The sequence below is a fragment of the Spodoptera frugiperda genome, chromosome 19 (assembly GCF_023101765.2).
Source record: "Spodoptera frugiperda isolate SF20-4 chromosome 19, AGI-APGP_CSIRO_Sfru_2.0, whole genome shotgun sequence".
Lineage (NCBI taxonomy): Eukaryota > Metazoa > Arthropoda > Insecta > Lepidoptera > Noctuidae > Spodoptera > Spodoptera frugiperda.
The window spans coordinates 1,231,512-1,257,457 of record NC_064230.1 but is presented as its reverse complement, the minus strand read 5'-3'; the positions used below and the strand labels follow the sequence as shown (position 1 = coordinate 1,257,457).

General features: G+C 42.1%; 3 protein-coding genes across 3 annotated transcripts; all 3 read right to left on the bottom strand.

The window, feature by feature from the left end:
• Positions 1–378: 378 nt before the first annotated feature.
• On the bottom strand, positions 379–6,927 carry LOC126911779 (uncharacterized). The gene has a single exon (XM_050700619.1). It carries the CDS (start codon positions 6,925–6,927, stop codon positions 379–381), a length of 6,549 nt encoding a protein of 2,182 aa, XP_050556576.1.
• An 882-nt stretch (positions 6,928–7,809) lies between these two features.
• LOC118280901 (pancreatic lipase-related protein 2-like) lies at positions 7,810–14,114 on the bottom strand. The gene is made up of 8 exons (XM_050700584.1): positions 14,015–14,114; positions 12,653–12,821; positions 11,888–12,036; positions 10,857–10,955; positions 10,088–10,234; positions 9,514–9,706; positions 8,568–8,705; positions 7,810–7,916 (listed from the first exon to the last, which is right to left on the bottom strand). The coding sequence occupies exons 1-8, from the start codon at positions 14,061–14,063 to the stop codon at positions 7,859–7,861; spliced, it is 1,002 nt and encodes a 333-aa protein (XP_050556541.1). The 5' UTR covers positions 14,064–14,114; the 3' UTR covers positions 7,810–7,858.
• Positions 14,115–17,500: 3,386 nt separating this feature from the next.
• On the bottom strand, positions 17,501–24,635 carry LOC118280902 (pancreatic lipase-related protein 2-like; the record flags this gene model as incomplete). Its single annotated transcript, XM_050700604.1, has 7 exons — positions 17,501–18,078; positions 18,825–18,962; positions 20,381–20,573; positions 21,150–21,296; positions 22,618–22,719; positions 23,247–23,395; positions 24,451–24,635. Coding segments are annotated over 7 exons (972 nt in total), but the record flags the coding sequence as incomplete, so codon positions are not given.
• Positions 24,636–25,946: the final 1,311 nt, after the last annotated feature.

Below are 25,946 nucleotides of genomic sequence, written 5' to 3'. Positions count from 1 at the left end.
ATTATATGATAGATATGTCATGAGTTTTGGTCGAATCGGTGCTTGGCTCCTTGTCAGACGACATTTTATTTAACTTAATTACTTATCTGATTTTGTAGGCACTCTTTAAGTTAGATACTCTCTCTTCAAAGTTAAGAAAATTAATGAAAAAAAACAACCGAATTCCTGTTTATATAGACTAGACAGGTAAATTCCCGAGCGGGAAGCCTCTAACATCAAATTGTAGGACACAAGGGTATTCCCCAAAATATACGAATTATATGCTGCACTAGTTCCATACTATTGAGGGCTTCCCCGTAAAATTATAAACATACATGAAAAGGGTTGCCAGCTTAAAAGTAGAATTTCCATATATATTGTGAAATCGTAGAAAAATCGTTATATTTCGGTATTTCGGTAGAACAGAGCCCATATCGGTAGAAATACCGAAAAATCGGTAGGTTCGAGACCACTGTTTGCTACAGGTACTATAATGACCATGCTTGTGTTGGCTTGTTGTGGAATCGGTATGAGGTTGTAAAGCTCATAGTCTTCCCTGCTTACAAGAGGAATTCTTACTTCGAAAATCAGGAACTCCCTAGTAACTCTTGCTTTCACTTTCAATAGATGATATATCTTCGCTAAGTCAGCCTGAATATTATTAATCGGTAAGGCTAGGTCCTTTGAGATTTGTCCGGTTATAACATTCAGTTCGTTTTTCAACTGAGCTGGTGTTAGTAAGTGAAAGTTAAACTTTTCATAATAAATGTTGGCCACTGTATCAACTAGCGTCTCCTGGATTTCTTTTAGATTGGTCATGATGTTATTGGCTATAAACGTTGATAAAGTGAATTTCGCTTTATTGTCAGTGTGTCGGATTTCTTCTTTCAGTTTGTTCATGTCCGAGTAGTAGTTGGTAATGTGTTGATTGAGAATCTTGTGCTGCTTGTCCAGGGTATTTTCAATTCTTTTGATGACATTTAGCTCAGCCTCCACAATTGACGTTTGGTTTCTCCAGAGATTGCTAAGATGTTTTTGATCGCTTCTTATTAAGGCAATATCCTTCTGATATTGTTCGGCAAAAGTTTCGTCTAAAACTCCAAACAAACTATGTGCGACGTAGCCAATACCGTTGATAAGCCCGCGACGTCGACGAACTTGACCTTGCTGACCAAGTAAAACGTTGTTGTAGTGTTCAAGTTCGTTGTACCCGTGAGTAAGTTGTAATCGGACTACGTTGCATTGTGGTATTTGATCCCTTAAACATATGTTGTCTAGATGAGTGATAAACTTGTTCAGAAGGTTCATTCCTTGCCAATACGGAGCCATATCGCAATAAACGATGAGTTTCCATTCATCACGTTCCCATTTCATGTTTGTAACTTTATCAAAAAATATGTTTTTATTATCTGCAACTTTGGAAATTTTGTGTTCGCACGTTCCTGAACAAATAAACATCAGAAGTATGAGTGTCGTTATTATGAAGTTGCACAATTTTGATGAGGCTGGCTTGGAATATTTATTGTTATTTGTTTGACCTTCTTGGTTTTCTTTTTCTGCATCGTGGCTTTGATTATTGTCGTTGATCGGCAAAACGGACAATTTTGTAATTGGTCTCTTAAGTGTCCCATTTTTCGTGCGTAGGGTCACTACTCTGACGTACCCGTCTTTCCCTGGATGAAGTTCAATAACTCTGCCCATGGGCCACTTTCCCGGGGGCAAATTAACGTCGTGAATGATGACGATGTCATTGATCTTCAAATTCTGATGAGGTTTGCGCCACTTGCTGCGAGCTGATAGTTGGCACAGGTATTCAGCTCGCCATCTCTTCCACAGGTCATCAAATATTTTTTGTGTGAGTTGCCACCTTGTCCGCAAGTCTCTCTCAGTCTCGATGATAGTTAGTGTTGGACCACTCGCCAAAAAATGAGACGGTGTGAGACAGTCTAAGTCTTCGGGGTCTTCACTGAGTGCGCATAATGGTCGGCTATTTAAACATGCTTCTATTTGAGCGAGCAAAGTTGAATATTCTTCAAACGTCAGCTTCTGACTTCCTATGACTCGTTTGAGATGGTACTTCAAACTCTTGACGGCGGCTTCCCAGAGGCCTCCGGCGCTAGGCCAGGAAGGGGCATTAAAATGCCAGTTAATCTCCATACTGGCAATAGCCTCGAAAAAACTGTCATCTAAGGTGTTTTGAATATTGACGAACTCTTCGTTAAGAATTCTGCTTGCTCCAACAAAATTCGTGCCATTATCACTATAGACATGGCCTGGGGTGCCTCTCCGAGCTGCCATTCTTCGTAAAGCCGCTAGGAACGACGATGAGGTCAGGTCCGATACTAACTCGATGTGCACAGCCTTGGTGGCCATACAAACGAATACAGCGATGTACCCTTTCGTGGTCTTAATACCTCGGCCCTTGCTTGCTTTTACGTCGACAAACCCGGTAAAATCGACCCCTGTATGGAAAAATGGTCGTGTTGGATTGCTGCGTGCTAAAGGAAGGTCGCCCATGAGTTGTTCGTGTTTGATTGGATCGTGTTTTCGGCACTTGACGCAGTTCCGAAGGCACTTCTTGATTGCTCGGTTTCCTCCCAGAATCCAGTATTGATGACGCAGCCATGCTTGAGTAACTCTCGCTCCCCCATGAAGTGTCATCTGATGTCCTTGTTTGATCAATAAGTCACTGAGGTGGGTGTTGTTCGGAATGATAAGGGGATGCTTCATGTTTTGGCTCATCTTCGCGTTGTTCAGTCTGCCACCGACTCTCAATAGGCCGTCTTGATCCAAAAATGGGTTAAGCTTCAGCAATTTGCTCTTCGCGTCTATTTGCTTCTGATCTCGGAGACTAAATATCTCTTCCTTAAATACCGTTAGCTGTACTCGTTTTATTAAGCGATATTTAGCTATTTTTATTTCGCTGACAGTCAAATACTTTGGTTTGTGTTGACTGCGAGATATGGCGCGCAAAGTCCAAGCAAGAACACGCGCCGCTCGTTCGAAATTGCTGAATTTGTTCAATAATTTTAAAACAATGTCCTCATTTTGTTGAATTACATTACTTTTTATTGACTTTTTGATTTCCTCATAAGTAACGTAAGTTGGTAGGTTTTGATTTTTGTCTACTTTGAATGTTGATAGCCAGGTTGGTCCGTGCCACCAAAGTGGATGATGCTGTAGTTGATTCGCTAATAAACCTCGGCTCGCGCAATCAGCTGGATTTTCGGCTGATTTCACATAACGCCCGCTATTCGTTGGTATTATCTCTGTGATTTGTGCTACTCTGTTAGCCACGAATGGTTTCCAGCGATTTGGTTCACCATGGAGCCAACCTAGTACTGCGGTCGAATCGCACCAACCGTATATTCGTATAGTATGGTTTGATAAACAGTTCTGAACAACTTTCATCAGTTTTGACAACAATTGTGCTGCGCAAAGCTCCAATCTAGGCAGAGATACCGATTTGTTGACAGGCACGAGCTTTGATTTTCCTGCTACTATAACCACAGGAGATTGCCACTCCACCTCTTCCAGATTGATAATTCTGCCATAAATTACACATGCATAGGCCTTTTCTGATGAGTCACAGAACCTGTGTAACTCTATGATTGCATTTTTTGGCGTTTGAAGCCATCTTGGTACGTTAATATGTTCGATATGTGGTAACTCCTTTTTTATTTTAAGCCATTCTTCATTGATGTTTGTAGGTACTGCTTCATCCCATTGAAGATTCAACGACCAAACTTTTTGGAATAAAAGTTTCAATTTGGTTGATACTGGAGACAGCCAGCCGAGTGGATCAAATATCTTTGAAATGTCAGATAATAATGATCTTTTAGTGGATGGCGTCAATGATGATGTGTCAATCTTCATCTGGAACTTGAATTGATCGCTCTGTGGGTGCCAGCGCAGTCCCAAAGTTTTGGTTGATTCTTGATGCTTGAATTCGAAGGCTTGTTCCTTGTTTGTTATTGCTTCTTGTATGTCCATGTTATTTGACGACCATTTCCGCAAATTAAATCCACCAGATTTCAGCAAATTTATTAGGTCAGCCTTGAGTTGCTTGGCTTCCTCTATGCTGTGGTTTCCTGTCAGAAGATCATCCATGTAGAAGCACTGTTCCAGGACTGCTGATGCTGTAGGGTATCTTGAACGTTCGTCTTCTGCTAACCGTTTCAACGTCATCATGGCCAGGAATGGAGCTGCTTTGGTTCCATAGGTGACTGTACTCAACTCATATTCTCTAAGCACTTGGGAAGGTGAGTCACGCCAGACGATTTTCTGATACTGTAGGTCCTTCTCATTACACAAGATCTGCCGAAACATCTTCTCGATATCTGCTGTGAATGCATATTTATACTGCCTCCATTTCAGAATCAGTGTAAACAAATCCTGTTGTAGATTCGGACCGCTATACATTAAATCATTAAGACTGTAGCCAGTCGAAGTTTTTGCTGACGCGTTAAATACAACTCGCAGCGATGTTGTTGTCGAGTCCGGCCGTAAAACGCACAGGTGAGGTAAAATGCAATCCGGCAGTCTCTTTTGTGTGCACTTGCGCATGTGACCCAGTTTGATGTACTCGGTTATGAATGTTTTGTAATCTTCGGAAATATTTTTATTTCTTGCAAATTTCCTTTCCAGTTGATAAAATTGTGCTACGGCTCTTTGTTTTGATTCTCCCAATTTTTCGTTGATATCTGGCTTCAGTGGCAGTCTGACCACGTATCTACCATCTTCTCGTCGTACTGTTTCTGAGTGATATTGTTGAAGGCATTGATGGTCTTCAGAGGACATGTCAGTATTGAGATCGGTGACATCTTCAATGCTCCAAAACCTTTGTATGTCTTCTATATTGTTCATGATAACGTTGCATTGATAGGACTTGACATTGCCACTCAAAATCCAGCCAAGTTGAGTCTGTTGAGCTATTGGTAGAGATGAGTTTTCCTTGATTATGCCAGGCATGATGATTTCCGCGTAAACTTCTGCTCCCAGCAATAAATCTATTGGACGACAAACGTTGAAATCTGTATCTGCTAGTTGAATGTTTTGAAGATATTCCCACGATGGTTTTGAGAAACTATGATTTGGTAAATTGTTAATTAATTTCTTCATAATAACAACTTCTGTTTGGAATGTGTAATTGGAGTACAATGAGGACGCCACAAGACTGAGAACTCCTTTACAATTGGTTTGATTGGCACTGACTCCAACTATGACGCCTTTGCATGCTCGGCGTGGCAGTTTCAGGATTTGTGCCGCGTTCTCAGTAATGAGGGAGGCTTGGGAGCCTTGATCTATGAGAGCCCTCATTGTGTGATATTCCCCATTAATCCCTTGTACACGGACAAGTGCCGTTGCTAGCAGAATTTCAACAACAGGTTCCTTGCTGACGTGTGTCGCATTACTATGTGTATTGTCTTCACATGACATAGACGGTGACTTATCAATTTTGCTGGACACTGCGTTTATCTGTAAGGCATCGTGCAATACGGTATTATGAGGTCCTTGACACACCCTGCATTTTGATTCAGAACGGCATGATTTATTTTTGTGATCAACCAGGCAATTTTCACACAAGTTGAACCTTTGCACTGTGTTTCTCTTTTCTGTTGACCCCAATTCTAAAAATGGCTTGCAGTAGAAAAGTCCGTGGCTATCGTCTTTGCATAGTGGGCAATATTGTGTCCTCGTTGCACAACTTTTTAAAGTCGAACTACGCAAAAATGGTTTATTCGAGTCAATTTTATTGAAATTATTCGATTTTGATTGATTCTTTTTGTTGACTTGGTGTTCAGAATCTTTGTTGTTACTCGGAGATGACGCCGATGATGATTTGGATGAATAATGCTTTCGCCGTGTCGACTCGAGAGCAGTATACTTGTTTTCCAAAAATTTAAGAAAGTCTGTTAGAACAGGCAAGGCTCTCGGATTGTCTAATGATTGAGTGTATTCACTAAGCGATTGAGTATCCAGCTTCTGTGTGAGTAAATGCACCACCATCGGTCCAATGGCGACTACATCTATCCCAAGATTTTTTAAGGAGTTCATGCATTCATTAATGGTGTCGAACATGTTCTTGATCTGTGTGTCAACTTGGTTTTGCATTGTAGGTATTGACAGCAGTATGTTCATGTGAGAGGTGAAAATTAATCTGTCATTGTTATACCTATGATTCAATATGTCCCAGCAAACTTTGTAATTTTCAGAACTGATATTGAGGTGCTGGATGATCCTTTCTGCTTCGCCTTTCAGTTTAGTTTTTAATAACTGCATCTTCTGGGCGTTTGGGATGGATTTGTTGTTGTGGACTGCTTCTTGGAATAAGTCCTTGAATGATATCCATTTTTGATAGTTCCCTGAGAAGGTAGGTATATCTATTTTCGGTGTAAAACTTTCCCGATATGAAACAGAATACATCTTGCTATTGACCAACTTTTTGATGTTAATATACAGTTGTTCGTGGTTGCTATATTCCTGTTCATACTCCTCATCTTCCGAGTACATCTCACAATCTATTTCCCAGTGTAGGGATTCTATAGTTGACCATTTTACTTGAATGGTTTTGAGCACATCTTCGAATTCCCATTTTCCGGAGAGGCTCTCCATATCCACGTTTCTGATTGCTCGTGATAAAGCCTTGAAATTACTCTTCTGCTTGCGTAGCATTTCTTCCAATTTACTGGCATTACCTCGAGAGACAATCTTCTTGAACAATGATGTGGATGGGGTTCCAATTGGCTTGATATTTGGTTTATCTGAATCTACTGATAACATGTTCGTTTGTTGTCGCTCATCCGCAGCTTCTTGATTGCGAGTATCAGTTGTACGAATTGATGAAGTGCTAGGCGACTTACTCCCTTTTTCCGCACTAGTAGGTGGCTTGTAATTTTGAATAATGTCCTGAGCTTCATTGTAAAGAATTCTTGCTTTATCGTACATGTTTTCCGAAAAGTAGGCATAACCACGATCTTCAAATTCATACAATTTAGCATGATTCTCTTGAAACTCCCCCAGTATGAATCCAGGATTTGCAAACGTTTTTTGATGTTGGCCGGAGTTTTGCGATCCGCAGAATCCTTCTTGAAATTCCGCAGTTGCTGCTCCATGGCTTGAATGATCTGATCTTGATTGGCCAAAATGTTTTCCATGGTGGCGCTCATGATTGTTGTTGTATGATAGATTGGCTTACGCTTTGAACGGTTTGCTGTATTGTCGTCTCCGCGATTCGTCGTCACGGAAAGAATGTTGTTGCAGCAGACGGATGTTACTCTGTCCACAAGTCGTAGTCGCAGGAGCTGTACTTTCGTGCCGACAGCTTATTCACACTGTTGTGTACGCGAAAGAGTCCCGCTTATACGGAGGCTCGAAGGACCAAAAAGATGTAGGATCTTTACACCTTTTATTGATGATAGGTTGATTAATACGCAAAGAATACGTAAAAATAGAATTTAATTGAATGATAATGAGTGCACGCGATTTGAGTGATAATTGTGTACTAAAGTATAGAGCGCGCGTAGCTAGTAAAGTGCCGACACAATGATGTCATATTTGTGCGTGCTTGCACTGTACAAATAGAGCATTTTTGGTTTTAATAATGAATTAATAAAAAATATTAAAATGGTATAAACAGATCTAAATTACGTGAAAACACAACAAAATGTTCCTATTCACCCCTGATTTGTTTTTATTCACCCTGTTTTACGTTGGCCATGGAGTGCGTCAATTGTTTACCATCAGGTGATCATGGTGAGAAAAGAAAAAAAAAGATGGACCTTTTATGGCCTCTACCTCAAAAGAAGTAAATAAAACACCCTTACAATGTATATTTTAATGAATTTATTATACAAAATGTCTTTGGGTCTCAAATCTTTCAACCTTGGGAGTAAGGAGAATTCGCGTTCGTCCTCACGAAGAATATTCCAGAGTTTCTGTAAAAACAAAAAAACGAACTATTGTTAGGTTGTTACCACACCAATCGATGCCATCGGTCGATGGTAGAATGGATTAGTCGACGTCGATCGATAGTTTCTACTAGACCAATCGATGGACCGATGCCATCGACCGGCAATCGATCGATTGGTTACTCGACCGGTATCCGTCGATCAATTAAAGCTACCACACCAATCGATCAACGTCGACCGATGTCGTCGATCGAAATTTTACAACGCCTCTACCAGTCACCAGTGGAACTAAAATTTGCCATACAAAAAAATGTACGTCGTCGCTAGCGACTATCGACAAATACTATTGCTTCAAACTCATGGTAGAGGTACCCCCCTTTTTTATGTTAAATGGGCCGACGTTTGGCCGCTATCTCGCCTGATGGTAAGTGATGATGCGGCCTACGATGGAGCACGTCTGCCCATAAGCAACCTATTCACTCGGGCTTTGAAGACACCCAGGTTATACCCATCAGGAAACACAGACTCCGGCAAGGAGTTCCACTCCCTAGCAGTTCGCACAAGGAAGCTTGAAGCGAAGCGCTTCGTGCGAGTGGGTGGGATATCTACCATGAAACGGTGACGCCTCGCCGATTGTCTTGTGGTTCGATGATGGTTCCTTTTGTAACGTCTACTCACCCAGTCTTAGCAGTGGGCCCTCCCATCCTCAGAGTGCCGGAGCCGTTGCAGTTGCTGTTCAGCGCTGCGTTCAGGTTCTCACAGCGGCGGCCCGTGAACCCTCCTCTGGTTAGAGACTCGCTCATGTAGAAGATGCACCTGGAAGATTTTCATATAATTTTTAGTTTTTTTTTTTTGGTCATGTGGCGGGGAGCCAGTGGATGCAGGTGGCGACTTGTCGTTCTACGTGGAGGACTAAGGGGGAGGCCTTTGTTCAGCAGTGGACGTCTCTCGGCTGATGATGATGATGATGGAATAATACGACAAACGAGTTCGTTTTTCGTGTGTAATGCTTCCACCTCCCATGGCCCGTCCAACAGTCTTGTCATATGGACCGAAGCGCCAGGAGACGCCGCGGTTAGCCCGCACCTATAGTCTTGCTGATAAGACCCCCTAAAGGCTCGGCAAATGAATGATGGAAGGATCCCTCCAGTCTTATTATTATTGGTATTTGAAGATCAGGAGTTCTGCCTTCGGTAACGTCATTTTATACAACGAAACACAACACACGCATTGTTTCGCTGATCCGGAGCTGTGGACTAACTATCGGGTTTACCGCTAGAATTGGGTGATTTTTAGTTAGTAAGAGTCTGACATCCCCTCTCGCCTCGCCCAAGGCGAGAGAAATAATTGGATGATTTTTCGAGCCGGAGCCCCGGTAAACCCACTAGGTAGTCCGCAACTCCGGATCAGGTATTAGCCCGGATCAGGCGGCCTACTCCGGTTCTCGAATCCGAAGTTTCGTTTAATCTTCGGCCGTAGGTTTTATTGATTTACTAATAAGTTTTTTCGTTCGTTCGTTGAATTAGAGTAGGCTCCCAGTTATTAGCCTAGGATCAGGCATCAGCCCACATTCACAACCCACGTTGTCCGTAGCTCTGGACTATCACATAACTTAAACACTCACCGATGATGATTACAATTCCGGTCCCCGCACCCAGGCATCCAGCTCCCACCATTGGGGTAGAAGTCGACATCACCAGCTGGGTTCACGATGCCGTAGAGTCCAGCATCAGTGTGCATTACCTCCGTGTAGATACCATCAGTAGATCGGAAGGCTTGAGGGTGGGTTACCCAACCGGGGAGTGCGGGGTCCAGGCCTGAAATGATTTTAGAGGTTATGTAGACTGGTGTAATGTTATTTTTATGGTATAAGCCGGTAAACGAGCTGACGGATCACCTGATGGTAAGCAAGCCGACAACGCACTTGTAACGCCTCTAGTGTTTCAAGTGTGCTTGCCATCATCATAAAAAAAGCAATCGACACCGACCACGGACACCCGAAACACCAGAGGCGTTGCCGGCCTTTTGGGAGTTAAGAATTTAAGGGTTGTTGGGGAATCGGGGATTGGGGTAATTAGGCCTGCAACAGCAAGTGTTGTTTGACGTCGGTTTTCTGCTCGGCCGTGGTATCACTCCAGTCGAGCCGGCCCAGCAGTGCCGAAGCATGGCTCTCCCACACTCATTATTCCTATACATACCTGTAATATAAGGCACTCGTCCACCCAGCTGCCTGCCCACCACACCGGATTGGTGAGCTCCAAGACTGTGGCCAATTATGTGGTAGTTGTTCAGATTGGCGCCACTGGCAGCGTTCAACCAGTTTATGTAGCGAGCCACGTGCTCTCCTGGAAAGCAAAAAAGGATATTTTATATTAGTTACTGTTTGTATGAGAGTGGCAGACTGTATATGAAGGAAAGAAAGAAAGAAAATCAGTTTTGTTTGCACCAATTAAAAACAATAAACATAAAAATTAATATTATAAAAAAAATATTATAAAAAAGTTAATTTTAAAAAACTCAAAAACCAGACTGCGTTTCTTTATGAAAATGAAAAAAAGTGGGTAAAACATTTTATAGCGGCATTACGTGCCCGTAATGAAGCACCTCTGCCTACCCATTCGGGCATAAGTCAGGCGTGAAGTGCTCTCACTAAGTCTTCATAATATTTAGACTGCGTCTCTTTATAATATGAAAATGGAAAATCACCCTAAAACAATGAAATTCATCGTACGCCAATTGGGTAAGGCGAGTCGGGAGTGTCAGACTCATACTGACTAGAAAGCCAGCCCGTTCCTATCTCCTGCTCTTCGATCCGGAGTCTTCGGTAATATTTAGAATAGGTAGTCCCGACTGCTTCGGATCGGGTACGATGACTTACTTGCTTTTAAAATTATGAATTTCTTTACAAATGAATTTCTCATTTATAATTTCAACATGGAAGTATGTATGAGTTGGGGTTTTACATACCAGACCTGATGGTGTTGGTCTGTGCAGGCAAGTATTCTCCGGCTGCTCCGAAACTCCAGTCCACCATGATCACGTTCACATCCTGAGCCGTCAGGTATGCTGAAAATATAAGATCAGTATTTCAAACTTCTTCAAATGTTATAGGTGAGTATTCAACTTCGCATCTTTAATAGTATTGGCTAAGATCACGGGGTCACCCGACCCGGAGCTGTGAACTACACCAAAGCTGCCGACTATCCCGGAATTATCAACTACCACGCAGCTGCCGACTGCCCCGGAGCTGCCGACTACCATGGAGCTGCACACTACTCCGGAGTTCCTTACTACCCCGGATTTGCCTACTGCCCTAGAGAGCCGACTACCCCTGAGCTGCGGACTGCCTATGATTATCTGAGGCGAGAGGGAGTGTCGGATGAACAACCTAGAAGTTCCTCATCTTCAAATCCTTAGACCGTAACGCACTCGAAACTTCTCTGGTGTTGCGACTGTCCATAGGCGACGCGCATTGCTTAATGCTCCATTTTATTTTGAGGGGAAAAATCATCCAATGATTTCTCCCGCCTTGGGCGAGGCACGAGGGAGGGTCAGACTCTTACTGACTAAAAACCATCCCGATCAGACGGCAGCCCTACTGGGCCCCATCTGTGGCGGTCTGACTCTTTAAGGCGCACGCGGTACGGCGCACGGGTCTGGTTTTGGTCGGGCGGCGAGCTATCATTCCTCGTTGTCCGCAAAACCCGTACTTACAGTGGTCGGAGCTCGACGCGCGACTCGTAACTTCTTTAGTATTGCGACTGTCCATGGTCAACGTTGATTGCTTAATGCTTACCATCAGGGAGTAATAGTCTGCTATTACAATTGTGTCACAATGGTCTATGCTTCTATGCTTCAAAGGTCTATGGGAGCTATGTAGGTTGTATAGCTCCATCCCTCTTGCACTGCTCAATGATCGACCACTGTGACACAATTGTAATAGCAGACTAAGGCCTCAGGTCATGTAACTCTTTAATTTTATACGTCAAAGAACTTACCACTAATAAGATGCGTATTAAAATCGGAAGTAGGTGTGTTTCTCCAGCCGTGGATGAGGAACACTGTCTTCCTGTTGCGATTGAAGTGAGAGTTTCTGAGTGCCGTCTCAGCGCCCAGTGGGATTGGCTGGCTTACGGCACGGTTGGATCTGATTGGACAAGAGAAAACACAAATTAAGTACAGGTAATGTGACAAATGGTGAAGGAAAATACCCACCCGGCTCTCGTCTATGAGAGTGAGGGTTCAAAACCGTTCAAAATCAACTTACGGCAAGTACCAATGTGACATTTTTACTACCATAGTTGGTAATAAAAGAGTTCTTTAATAAGAAAACAAGCTAATTTATATCTTGTTTTCTTTGCTAATATTAAGAAATTCTTTGATAGGGGTCCGTGGAATTATTTCTAAATATTATTTCCTATATTATAATATGATTATAATTATTTCAAGTGTGAAACCACGGCCTCACAGAAAACCGACGTGAAACAACGCTTGCGTTGTGTTTTGTTGTGTGAGTGAGGTTACCAGAGGTCTCCCAATCTAATCAATCCCCGATTTTCCAACAACGCTTAAATTCCTAACCCCAAAAGGACACAACGCACTTCTGACGCCTCTGGTGTTTCTGGTGCCCTTAAGCGGCGGCGATTGCTTACCATCAGGTGATCCGTCTGTTCGTTTACCGGCCCATACATTAAAAAAAGATTATATATTGTGATAGTGGTCCATGACTGCAAAAAGTTTAAAAAACCCTGATCTTAACCTACCTGGTGAAAAGATGGTAATGATTATTGACATCAGGGTTGTATCTTGCAGCAGCCAACACGTCGCTGGTCTTCAACCACAGGTCCACCAGCTCCGGACCATCAGGTCCAGTCATATACTGGTAGCGGGGTCCAGGGTCTAATTTGGCTATCACATGGTCTGCTGGGAGAGCTGCAAAAAATAAATTTATTAAGAACTAGCTACTTCCGCGCGGTTTCACCCGCTCTGCTCAGCTCCTATTGGTCATAGCGTGATGTTTTATAGCTTATAGCCTTCCTCGATAAATGCACTATACAACACAAAAAGAATTATTCAAATCGGAACAGTAGTTCCGGAGATTAGCGCGTTCAAACAAACAAACAAACAAACAATCAAACAAACTCTTTAGCTTTATAATATTAGTATAGATTAGTATAGATGGGCGGCCTCGACCGGAGTGATACCACGGCCTCAAAGAAAACCGACGTGAAAAACGCTTGCGTTGTGTGAGTGAAGTTAGCATTTCTTCCCAGAGTAGTCGGATAGGAAATGCCGGCCTCATCTAGCTATTTGAAATATTGACGTGTAAAAGTGTTATTTTATAACCTACTTACAAAAATAAATATCATTTATCATTTACCGGAGGCCCAATTACTCTCTTCCCAATGTTCCCAATCCCGGATTCCTCAACAACCCTTAAATTCCTAACCCCCAAAAGGCCGCAACGTACTTGTAATGTCTCTGGTGTTTCAGGTATCCATGGGCGGCGGCAATTGCTTACCATCAGGTGATCCGTCTGCTCGTTTACCGGCTTATACCATAAAAAAATGTTTTTTTAATGCATGGACTATGAACTTCGTTTACATAAGAGGGTTTGCCATAATCTCCGCAGGCAGGCGGGTTGGAGATCGCAGTGTAAAAGGTTCAGGTTTATCAGAGAGCGCTGCTGCACGGTCTCTGTCTAATGTGTAGTTTCTTCGGGTAGGTACATGAAATCCACGGGAAGAGGTGGTTTTTAGTTTTTAGTTTAATTTATTGTGCTATCTTCAGTTCATTTATTTATTTATTGTACACATCACACATACACATAATTTTTCCTTCATATTCTACTTTCAACTTTTTAAAAAAATCACCGAGAAACCATCTTGCGTTGTGAAACACACTTTCAATGTCAAAGTCAAAGTCGAAATTATCTATTTCAAATAGACCAAAACCACTTTTGAACATCAAAACAAGCAGTCCCCCTTTTTTTGTTGACGGGGGAAACCTTCAAAAGGCGCCTAGCTTTTTCTAGGGAGTGTGGGGTTTTTGCCGCACTAAAACCTCCCCGGTGGCCACCACTACTGAAGCTTAAACGTAAAACTATAAGTAAGAAAACGGTTTACCATTTGAAATAGCCAGGACTGCCACCAACACTGCAATTGACCGTAACATCTTGCTTCACAAATTGTCACTGAGTGAGCATCCTGTCTAAGTATCAGATTATATAGCTTCATGATAAAGATTAATGCTTGGGCTTCTTACAAACGAGGTATTAGTAGCAGCGCGACAATTGCCACGTCGTGTGTCGTGGAATGCTGCTCATGAATATGTGTCTCTAGCATGGCTTGAAACTAGTCGAGTTCCTCGTCAAACAGTTACGTGAGTAAGCTGATAACATAATAATTAATTTAGTATGTCTTACGAAAGTTATAATAAAATTAACGGGGTTATTGTAAACATGGTTGAAAAAGAGTGGCCTATGGAGTTTCTTACTCGTTCTCCTTCATTTAAGTGTGGGAGAGCCATGCTTTAGCACAAATTTTTTTGGTTGCCCCACACTAGGATTTTCTCCTGAGTGGGTGCGTTTACAAACATACAAGTTCATATACACATGACACCCAGACCTGAAACAATAATTTGTGGATCACACAAAGAGTTGCCTCCGTGCGAGAATCGAACCCGTTACACATTGCGCGGCAGCCAGTTGTCCAGCCGTCGACCGTGCAGTCGGTTGGTGGCCAAATGCCGACAACGCACTTGTAACGCCTCTGGTGTTTCGGGTGTCCATAGGCAGCGGCGATTGCTTACCATCAGGTGATCCGTACAATCGCTCCCACACGTACTTATTTAAAAACTCGAATGTAACAAACCTAAATAAAATATTAATCCTTAGCTCAGTAGATTATAAAAGCTATCTATTTAATAAGTCTAATATCAAGGGATTAGAGATTATAATACAGTTGCAAAAATGTCGTTTTGGAACGATTCGATTTTTGCTACAAACTGTAAACACATACAACGTCACGCCTTTTATCTCCAAAGGGGCAGGCTCTTTTTACCACTTGTGTGCGACTTATAGTCCCATGTAATAGGCTGCATTGCACATGTCTGCCTCGTTGGTCGAGTGGTCGCAAGTGCGACTGCCGGACAAGGGGTCTCGGTTTCGATTCCCGGGTCGGGCAAAGTATTGCTAGGCTTTTTTCGGTTTTTCGAAAATTTCTCAGTAGTAACACGGAGTCTGGAATTGTGCCCAGTATATGGCAATAGGTAAAATGGTGAAAAGTGGGTGTACATTGTACAGTGGCATTACGTGTCGTAATGTGCACCTCTGCCTACCTCTTCGGGGATAAAAAGCGTGATGTTCCATGCAATTTAGGAGGTGTTGGGGAATCGGGTATTGGGAAGATTCAGAAGCGGCAATCGGGCCTCCGGTAACCTCACATAACGTAACAAAACGTAAGCGTTGTTTCACGTCGGTTGTCTGTGAGGCCGTGGTATCACTCCGGTCGAGCTGGCCCAGCAGTGCCGAAGTATGGCTCTCCCACACTTAAAAAAGTAGTTTGTTATGAACAGAAGAACTCTTAACAAAGAGCAGAGTTTGTATAGCGGCATTACGTGTTGTAATGTGCACCTCTGCCTACCCCTTCGGGGACAAAAGGCGTGACGTTGCTTTAACTCTTAACAAAGCGATTATTAAATACTTAGATTATTATTTAACACCTACTTAAGGGGTCATAAATTATAAAATTATCTAGTTTTTGAGAAATGAATTAGGTAATCTTGCTTTGATAATATTGGGCTAATCCTAATGTGAATTCACGGTCGTGGTGGCCCAGAGTTTTCAGTTTAAAATGCACGCTATTTATACATGCTGCGAACTACCTAGCTGGTCACCGTCGCCGATCACATCCCTGAGGACACGGCGGTGCTCAGCCCATGCAGGGCACACCGCCACCGTATGCTCTACCGTGTCCTCCGGGCGGTCCTCGCAGTGATGACACCCGGGCGTTTCCTCCCGCCCAATCAGAAACAGGAACCTACCGAAACTCCCCTGTCCGGTAAGCACCTGCGTCAGGCGGTAGGTGAGGACGCCGTGGCGCCTCTCTAGCCACTCCTCAAAGAGGGGACTTACCGCTGCAATGACAGCGAGCCCAGCCCTCGGTTGCGACAGTCGTTGCTGCCATTCCGCCATGAGATCGCGCCGGAGCTCATCCCGCCACGCACTAATGAGTCATCTACCCTAGGAACCCAATCTGTGACACGTAGTGCGGTAACTGACTGCCTCGTTGGTCGAGTGGTCGCAAGCGATCTCGGGTTCAATTCCCAGGTCAGGCAAAGTATTGCTGGGCTTTTTTTTTCTTATTTTTCTTATTTTCATTTCCGAAAAAATTGGAGTCTGGAATTGTGTCCAGTATGTGGCAATAGGCTCACCCCTATTACATGGGACTTATAACACAAATGGTGAAAAGTGGGTGTACATTGTATAGCGGCATTACGTGCCGTAATGAGCACCTCTGCCTACTCCTTCGGGGAATAAAAGGCGTGACGTTGTGTTACGTTGTGCGGTAACCGGCCGATAAACAGATAAGTCGATTGTGTTAAATCGGACGGTTATTCCAAAGATTAGATATATTATTGATCCATCATCCATCATCTATGCCTCATGACAATTGTGATATAATTATTATCAGTTGTGTGTTAGGTGAATGATAAATAATTTAATTGATAAAGTAAGTGTGGGAGAGCCATGCTTCGGACACTAGTGGCTACCGGTTGCGGTTACAATGCTGCCTGCGGTCGCTATTCCAACTGCGGCTGCGTGGCTGCACAATGCACAGAACCGTGCCTCAGTTATTTCAGTAGCTTCATGGAAGCAGAATGACTGACAGACTGGCGCTGCAGTCTGCGGTCGCTGCGCGCCGAGGCCGCACGCTGCGCGTTGCGTCTGCAGGCAGCAGTGTTGCCGCGCTTGGAATCAATTTCATAGATGTTCATAGAAACAAGTGTTGTCGCTTGCAGTTTGCAGTCTGCGGCCCGTCTCGGAATTGTACCTTTACAGAAAACCGACGTGAAACAACGCTTTCGTTGTGTAAGTGCGGTTATTGGAGGTCCAATTCTTTCTTTCACAATCTTCCAAATCCCCTAGATATAGATTTCAGCTATGATCATCCCACTGCAGGGTAAAGGCCTCCCTACCCTTCTTCCACTCCTCTCTGCTTAAAGCTTTTTGCGGCCAATCCTTGTCATAGATGTCGAGTTTGATTCCCCTACAACCCATAAATTCCTAACCCTTAGTACGTAGTAAGTGAAGGATGAATTTAGACCACAGTCTCTACCTACCCCCATGGGGAATAGGCGTGAGGATATATGTATGTGTAAAGGAAATAGTTTGGCAAATAAATTAAACAAACATAAAACAACAAAAACAGTTTATTAATATTTTAAAATTAGATAAAAGTGTTGCATGAAAGGTAAGCGTCCACAGGCCCGCATCGTACGCATCAAACGGATTAATTTTTCAGACTGCGTCCACTGTATCGACAGCGTTCGGATTGCCGACGCGAGTATTAGCAATCGGATTACCGATGCCACTACTTTCACTTGGATTTTTGGCATCAGCATTCCGTATGACGTCATCGGTACGCATCGCATGTAAGCATTGCCGATGATACGGTCCGTACGATGCGGATCAGTGGACGCAGTTGTATAAGTTTCTATACAAGACAAACTAAAATCCATTATTATGTTATCGGCTTACTCACGTAAATGTTTGACGAGGAACTCGACTAGTTTCAAGCCATGCTAGAGGCTCATATTCATGAGCAGCATTCCGCGACACACGACGCGACGATTGTCGCGCTGCTACTGGCGACTCGAGTTTCGCGCCCATCGCGCCCTCTGCCTATGAATATGAGCCTCTAGCATGGCTTGAAACTAGTCGAGTTCCTCGTCAAACAGTTACGTGAGTAAGCCGATAACATATTAATAATTAGTTTAGAATGTCTCACGAAAGTTACAATAAAACTAAAATCCGTTGCGTGCGATGCGTACGATGCGGGCCTGTGGACGCTTGCCTTAAATAATAACAAATAATAGTTTTATAGTCAGTGGTTGCTATTTGATTCGGTGTTAGTCGCGGGAATACGGCGGGCTTGCATTTGTCCGTAGGAAGAAGATACCCGTTTGTCTGTAATCATGAAAATAATACGTTATATAAGTTTTTAAACTGACATGGTCACTAACACTAGTATTAGAACTCGAAACGGGATATTTACTCCAGTTCATCCGTAATCATGGCGCTTGCAACAGTGCTGAAATATCGGAAACTCATAGACATAAATAAACATGGTAAATATCCCGTATCGAGTTAATAATACGATATCACTACATAGTATAAAACAAAGTCACTTTCTCTGTCCCTATGTCCCTTTGTATGCTTAAATCTTTAAAACTACGCAACGGATTTTGATGCGGTTTTTTTAATAGATAGAGTGATTCAAGAGGAAGGTTTATATGTATAATACATGCATAATATATAACCATTGCACCCATGTGAAGCTGGGGCGGGTCGCTAGTAGGCTATACAAAGGATGGATGATAGGTAATAAATATATGACTAACGGATAGTAATTAAGATGAAGGAAGCTCAAGAACGAGAAAAGTGGTCTAAATAATGTATCAGGGAGGTTTTTTTTATATGGAATTAGTCTGCTACAACCTCCCATACTGCTGCAACTCCTGTGCACTAGGATCTACAGTAGATACAACCATGCAAACACCGGAACACTGAAGTCCAACGTCCCAGGGACATGAATGACTGTCTTGGATCCCGCAACGAAATAAATCAGAAGATATTATCAGAGAGATTATAAAAAAAAACATGTATTGAAAAGAGTACAGGGAATATGGCAATCAAATTGTGTTAAATCTCACCCAGGTTTGGAGTGGATCCCTCCCATCCTGAGCTTCCCTCCTAGGAAGCAGTGCCCTGACATGGCCGACCCGTGCGTGTAACATCGACTGCCGATGAACCCACCGCTTATAATGGACTCTGCTAGGTAGTGGTAGGATCTGCAGGAGAGAATTACATTAAGTAAGAGTGAAGGCGAGGCGTCACCGATTCATGGTGGATATCCCACCCACACGCACGAAGCGCTTCGCTTCAAGCTTCCTTGTGCGAACTGCTAGGGAGTGGAACTCCTTGCCGGAGTCTGTGTTTCCTGATGGGTATAACCTGGGTGTCTTCAAAGCCCGAGTGAATAGGTTGCTTATGGGCAGACGTGCTCCATCGTAGGCCACATCATCACTTACCATCAGGTGAGATAGCGGCCAAACGTCGGCCCATTTAACAATAAAAAAATGAAGAAATTTCTTCGGTCAGAAGATAAGCATTGCCATTCAACGTGGCAATGCGGCCAGTCTTCTGGGAACGTTCCCCAGTGACAGCGATGCGGACGAGTACTTCGACGCCTAACGAGAATTTTTATTTTATTTTTTTCTTTATTTTAGTTTTAAGTTAGTTTTTATTCCTTTTTTTAGGTATTTTTAAGTTGTAAATAATGTGTAAGTAATCGTAATAGGTTAAAGAAGACATTATGAAAATGAGATATACATAGTTTCAACCTAACCTAAGTAAGGTTAGAAATTTAAAGGTTGTTGGGGAATCAGGATTAGGGAATATTGGGAAGAGGTGTAATTGGGCCTCGAGTAACCTCACTCACACAACGCAAGCGTTCTTTCACGTTGGTTTTAGTGAAGCAGTGGTATCACTCCGGTCGAGCCGGCCCAGCAGTGCTGAAGCATGACTCCCCCACACTTTTTCATCAAAGTATCTAATATTAGACGACGAAAATCAACAAATATAAATGTCCGAATACGCAAACGCTAGTCAAATTTGAAGACGCTCTCAAAACTAGTTCTGTTCCTATCGATTCTTTATAAAAGACAGAGATAGCACGATTAATGTTATCGGCTTACTCACGTAATATTTTGACGAGGAACTCGACTAGTTTCAAGCCATGCTAGAGGCTCATATTCATGAGCAGCATTCCGCGACACACGACGCGGCGATTGTCGCGCTGTTACTGGTGTCGCGTCGTGTGTACGTGATGCCGATAACATAATAATTAATTTAGTATGTCTCACGAAAGTTACAATAAAAAGATAGCACGATATTTAAGTACAACTTAAAATTGAGTAGCATATCAGTATTCGGGCAATAGTCTCTTAAACCTGTTCAAGTAATAAGTTGTACAGTACTCTCAACGGATCTTGGCAGGTCTGAACAACGTGCAGAAGGCTGTGCAATAAGTCTTTTTTAGAACCAAATGGTGGTATGAGGCGAGGTGCGGGGGGCGACGATCTAGGCTAGAGATTGACCATTTCTAAATACAATTGACCCTTTACACTTATTGCGCAGCCTTCTGCACGTAGTTCAGACCTGCCAAGATCCGTTGAGAGTACTGTACTTAAAACTAGAAACATCTTACCTATTATGATCACACTCCTGGCTATAACACCCTGGCATATCAATCCCCCCATTCGGGTAGAAATCTGCATCAGCCACAGGGCTCAGGTAGCCAAGTACTCCAGCATTGGTGTGTATAGCTTCAGTATACATCCCATCAGTAGGTTTGAACCTGTCTTCGTTTGTAACCCAGCCTGGGAATGCTGGGTCTAAAGCTGTAAGGGTTTTGAAGGGGTTTTTAAGGGGTTTTTAGTTTACTTTTTTATTATAATTCGATTAAATTAAATATCAAGGATTAGAAATAACAGAGTCGATTCTCATTTCAGGTAAAGTTTTACTAGGCTTTTTTCGGAATTGCAAAAATTTCTCAGTAGTAGCACGGAGTCTGGAATTGTGTCCAGTATATGGCAATAGGCTCACCCCCTATTACATTGGTCTTATAATACAAATGATGAAAAGTGTGTCGTAAGATGGCTTCTTACAGTTCGTTTTCGATGATTATAAATTGAGACGTTACGTTAAAATCGTGGGTTGATCCGGAGCTGTGGCTCCGGCTCTGGAACTCCGGGAGTAAAGTAGGAACGGGGTGGTTTTTTTTCAGTAAGAGTGACATTTCCCTGTCTCTCACAAGACGGGAGAAGTCATTGGATGATGTTCCCCCAACAAAAACAAAATAGCCGATTGTGAAAACGGCCACCAGACTCGTTCTAGCCAAAATACAGTAGTGTGTAGTGGCGGGAGAAGGCATTGGATGATTTTCCCCCCCCCTTAAAAATAAGTAAAAGCCATACCAGTAATATACCCAACCCATCCGCCCAGTATCCTTCCAGCTATACCAGCCTGATGGGCCCCGAGTCCATGGCCAATAATATGATAGTCTTCCAACCGAGATCCACTGACATTGTTCAACCAATTCAGGAACTTGGCGACAGCATGCGCTGAAAGTAAGGAGACTAGAACTTTCAAATTGAAATTATCTATATAATATCACTACATAGTATAAAACAAAGTCGCTTTCTCTGTCCCTATGTCCCTTTGTACGCTTAAATCTATATATTAATACGTGATGCAAAAACTTTGGACTGCTTTTTACGAAAATTGCGCGGACGTATAAACATAAAATTTGGTACACTCATAGTTTATGTGTAGGAGAAGTAAAGAACGCCAATATTTTTCAAAAATGATGCTTATTAAGTATGTACTTTAAATCAATAAATAAAACATTACACACACTACCATGCATAGTATCTGATCGTATTTGACAAAACGTCAAAATCGACAGATATTGCGATGATATTCTCACGTCTCATATGAATAGAATTTTCCTATTCATGATGCGCCGGAATATAGTAAAATTTTACAAAACTAATAGCAATTCGTTAAATAAAAATTATCCTTGAACGTATGTTAAGTGGTATTGTAAATTAAATCGTATATGGTCGAATTTCGACCACTAGGCGACTACTAGTCTACATAATATCACTACATAGTATAAAACAAAGCCGCTTTCTCTGTCCCTATGCCCCTTTGTATGTTTATGTCTTTATAACTACGCAACGGATTTTGATGCGGTTTTTTTATAGGTGATTCAAGAGGAAGGTTTATACGTATAATAAATGCGTAATATATCACCATTGCACCCATGTGAAGCTGGGGCGGGTCGTTAGTTAAATTATATAAATTATATTGTAGTTAACACGATCTTTTTTTCAAAATATAAGCCGGTAAACGAGCAGACGAGTCACTTGATAGAAAGCAATTGCCGCCGTCTATGTACATAAGAAACACCAGAGGCGTTACAAGTGCGGGTGTCTTTTGGGGGTTAGGAATTTAAGGGTTATTGTTGAATGTGGAATCGGTGATTGGGAAGATTGGGAAATTGGGCCTCTGATAACCAGATACATACCCTCACGCCTGTCTCCCAAGGAGGTAGGCAGAGACAATGGAACGCCAATTGCTACGAATCTTACACACCTCTTTCGCTTCATCAACAGTCATCAGTCTTTTCATGCATGCTCGTCGGTTAAAGGTACCAGGTCGGCTCAAAGAGCCATCAGACCACCACAGATGGGGCCCAGTAGGGCTGATGCTTGATCCAGAGCTGCGGACTACCTAGCGGGTTTACCGGGGCTCCGACTCGGAAAGCAGGAGTATGAACGGGGTGGTTTTTAGTCAGTAAGAGTCTGACACTCCCTCTCGCCTTGCCCAAGGCGGGAGAAGTCATTGGATTATTTTCCCCCCTGAAAAAAGGGTACTTACCAGATATAGGCGTGTTTAGTACAGCTACGGGGTAGTTGATAGTGCCTGAACCGGGACTCCAATCCACTGCTATTACATTGGCGTCCTCTGCTTGCAATATTGCTGAAAATGAAAATTGATGTAAGTATTTTTTTAAATAACGTTGTCTCACACTAGGATTTTCTTCTGTATGTTTAATAACATATACATGACACCCTGACCCGAAACAACTTTGTGGATCACACAAATGGTTTAGCTTCGTGCGGGAATCGAACCCGAGTGAAACTCATAGGTAGGCATCTATTTCTTTATATGAAAAAAGAAATACTCATAATCAATAATTTATATTAACTATTGTAATCTTCAAACACAACACTACCTCCCATTAAAGCCGTGGCAGATACTTTTAAAGCCTCTTAATTGTCCTCTTATATAAGTGGCAGATTCCATAGCACGGTTCTAAACCTTAGTGGTTTTTTTGGTTGCTATTTGTTATTTATTGTATTATTGTTTTGTGTAAATAATAAATAAAGTAAAACGGGTGGGTGTTTAAAAAAATCTGCTGCCCAAAGGCCTCTTCTCACACGGAGTAGGATTGAGCATTAATCACCACGCTTGCTCAATGCGCAATAATAATTTATTGTACTTACCTTGTACCAGAACGGTGACGAAGTCTGAAGTGACGGTATCCAACCAGCCGTGAATGAGGACTACTGTCCGCTTGCTAGCGTTGTAGTGGGTGGTCTCTAGCCATAACTCATTGTTCGTTAAAATCGGCTCACTTAGTGTTGGGTTTTGTCTGTAACGAAAATAGAACGTATAGTATTCTTATTCTTAACATAGCTATTTGTTAGTCTCGCTAAAACTCGAAAACAGCTCGACCGATTTCGTTAATTGGTTTTGAATTATTTATGGAAGTCCAGGGAAGGTTTAAAAGGTGAGAAAAATATGTTTGAAGTGATTGCCTCGTTGGCCGAGTGGTTGCAAGTGCGACTGCCGGGTCTCGGGTTCAATTCCCGGGTCGGGCAAAGTATTACTGGACTTTTTTCGGTTTTTCGAAAATTTCTCAGTGGTAGCACGGAGTCTGGAAATGTGCCCGGTATATGGCAATAGGCTCACCACCTATTACATGGGACTTACAATATAAATTGTGAAATGTGGGTGTACACAGTGGCATTACATGCCATAATGTGCACCTCTGCCTACCCCTTCGGGGATTAAAGGCGTGACGATATGAAAATATGTTTGAGGCGGTACGAAGTTTGCCGGCTCAGTTAGTTATTAATAAATATAAGTCAGGTTTTCCTTCCTGATGCTATAACTTCAGAACGCACGAACCGATTTCCATGGTTCTGATTTTCCATTCGTTGGAAAGGTCGTGGGCTCCGTGAGGTTTATAGAAAAACATTCATGAGCAAGGCAGGAAACCTGGGAAAATCATTGGTAGCGAAACAGAGTGCGCCGGGTTTACTAGTTATGAAAGAAAGAACCATGCTTCAGCAAGAATGGGCTAGCCAAAAGAACGATTGGGTGGGTCGCACAAATACTCAAACTGTCAAAACTAGAATAGTGTTTATAAGGGAAAAAAATCTCGTATGGGATCGACGTCACCGTTCCGTTACCGGGTTACCGGAGGCCTAATTACCCAGCCCCTTCCCAATCTTAACGTCTCTGGTGTTTCGGGTGTCGATGGGCGGCGGCGATTGCTTACCTAGGTGATCTGTCTGTTCGTTTTCCTGCTTATTCCATAAAAAATGGTTCGGTTTTGCCTTTAACTTTGACTTTGATCTTGGTTTTAAATTTAGTTTTGATTCTGATCTGGACTTTCATATATGATTTTGACTTTAATCTCACCTCGTAAATAGATGGTAGGTGTTCATCTCCTCAGGGTTGTAGGTGGAGGCCTCATCCAGGTCCGACCTCGTCCATAGGTCCAACAAAACGTTGTCATTGCTCTTGGTGTGATGTATCCGAATCCTATTGGTCTGCTTCAAATCCGAGCGGTCGTATTTGCAGGACACTGCGGAAAGCAATTTATTTATGTACAATTACACATTTACCCACATTAGGATTGTCTCTTGTGTGGTGGGTGCGTTTACAAACATACAAGTTCACATACACATGACACCCAGACCCGAAACAACAATTTGTGGATCACACAAAGAGTTGCTCCGTGCGGGAATCGAACCCGTTACACGTTGCACGACAGTCCATTTCTCAGCTACCACGCCAACCGTGTAGTCAAACTTTATTTATAGTATTTTTTTTTATTCTCGATTCCGTACAGTAAAAACTGTACAGATCAACTGTTTGCTCTACACTCCTTACGATTTAACTGTACAGAGAATAGAAAAAACTGTACAGTCCAAACAGAATTAGAACAGTAGTAGACTGCACGGTTAGCGCGGTGGCTAGGCAACTGGCTGCCGTGCAACGTGTAGCGGTTTCGATTTCCGCACGGAGCAACTTTTTGTGTGATCCACAAATTGTTGTTTCGGGTCTGTGTGTCATGTGTATGTGAACTTGTATGTTTGTAAACGCACCCACGACACAGGAGGAAATACTATAGTGAAGAATCGTTTAAAAAATGTATGGGTCTACGATTTATTAGTCTAGATTTTTCGAGCAGGTTGAACCTGGGACAGGTTGCATAGCAGCCGATTGCTCAGCCACTGAGCTAACTGTCCCGTGGAAGATTTTTACTCACCCGATCCGATTGTGAGCCCAATAAAATATAATAAAATGTTTTTAACCATTTTAAACACTTATTTTTTATAATTAAAACACAAATTAATATAATTATAAAAATAGTTTTTAAATTTAAACACTGTTTTTCTTTTGATAAACTATTAAAATTTCTTTCAATTTATTTTTAAAAATTGACTTTATATTTGATCAATAAATTAAAGATATCTCGTTCAATAAAATAAACTCAAAAATTATTAACAAAAACACGTATTTAAATTAACACTTATAAAAAAAAAACACTGAAAATTCAGCTTTTAAAACACACTTTTTTCAAACTAAAAAAATTAATATATAAAAATAAAATCGTGTCGACAGCACTAGTAACGTTTAATAAATGAAAATACTGACTATGGGACACCTCATATATTTCTAGATTTTCTAAACTAATGTTTATTATTGTATTTTAAGGACAAAACCGAAGACAATGGTTGTTTATATTCATCTATCTATAAACTTTTAGGAATAGAAATGCTCTCGCTTAAGACAAAAGGATATTGGTTTTTGAATAAATAAATAAATATAGGTAATTGAGGCAAAATAAATAAATAAATAAGATAGGTTTCAAAACATGACGCGTTTTTGCCAAACATAACATAATGTTT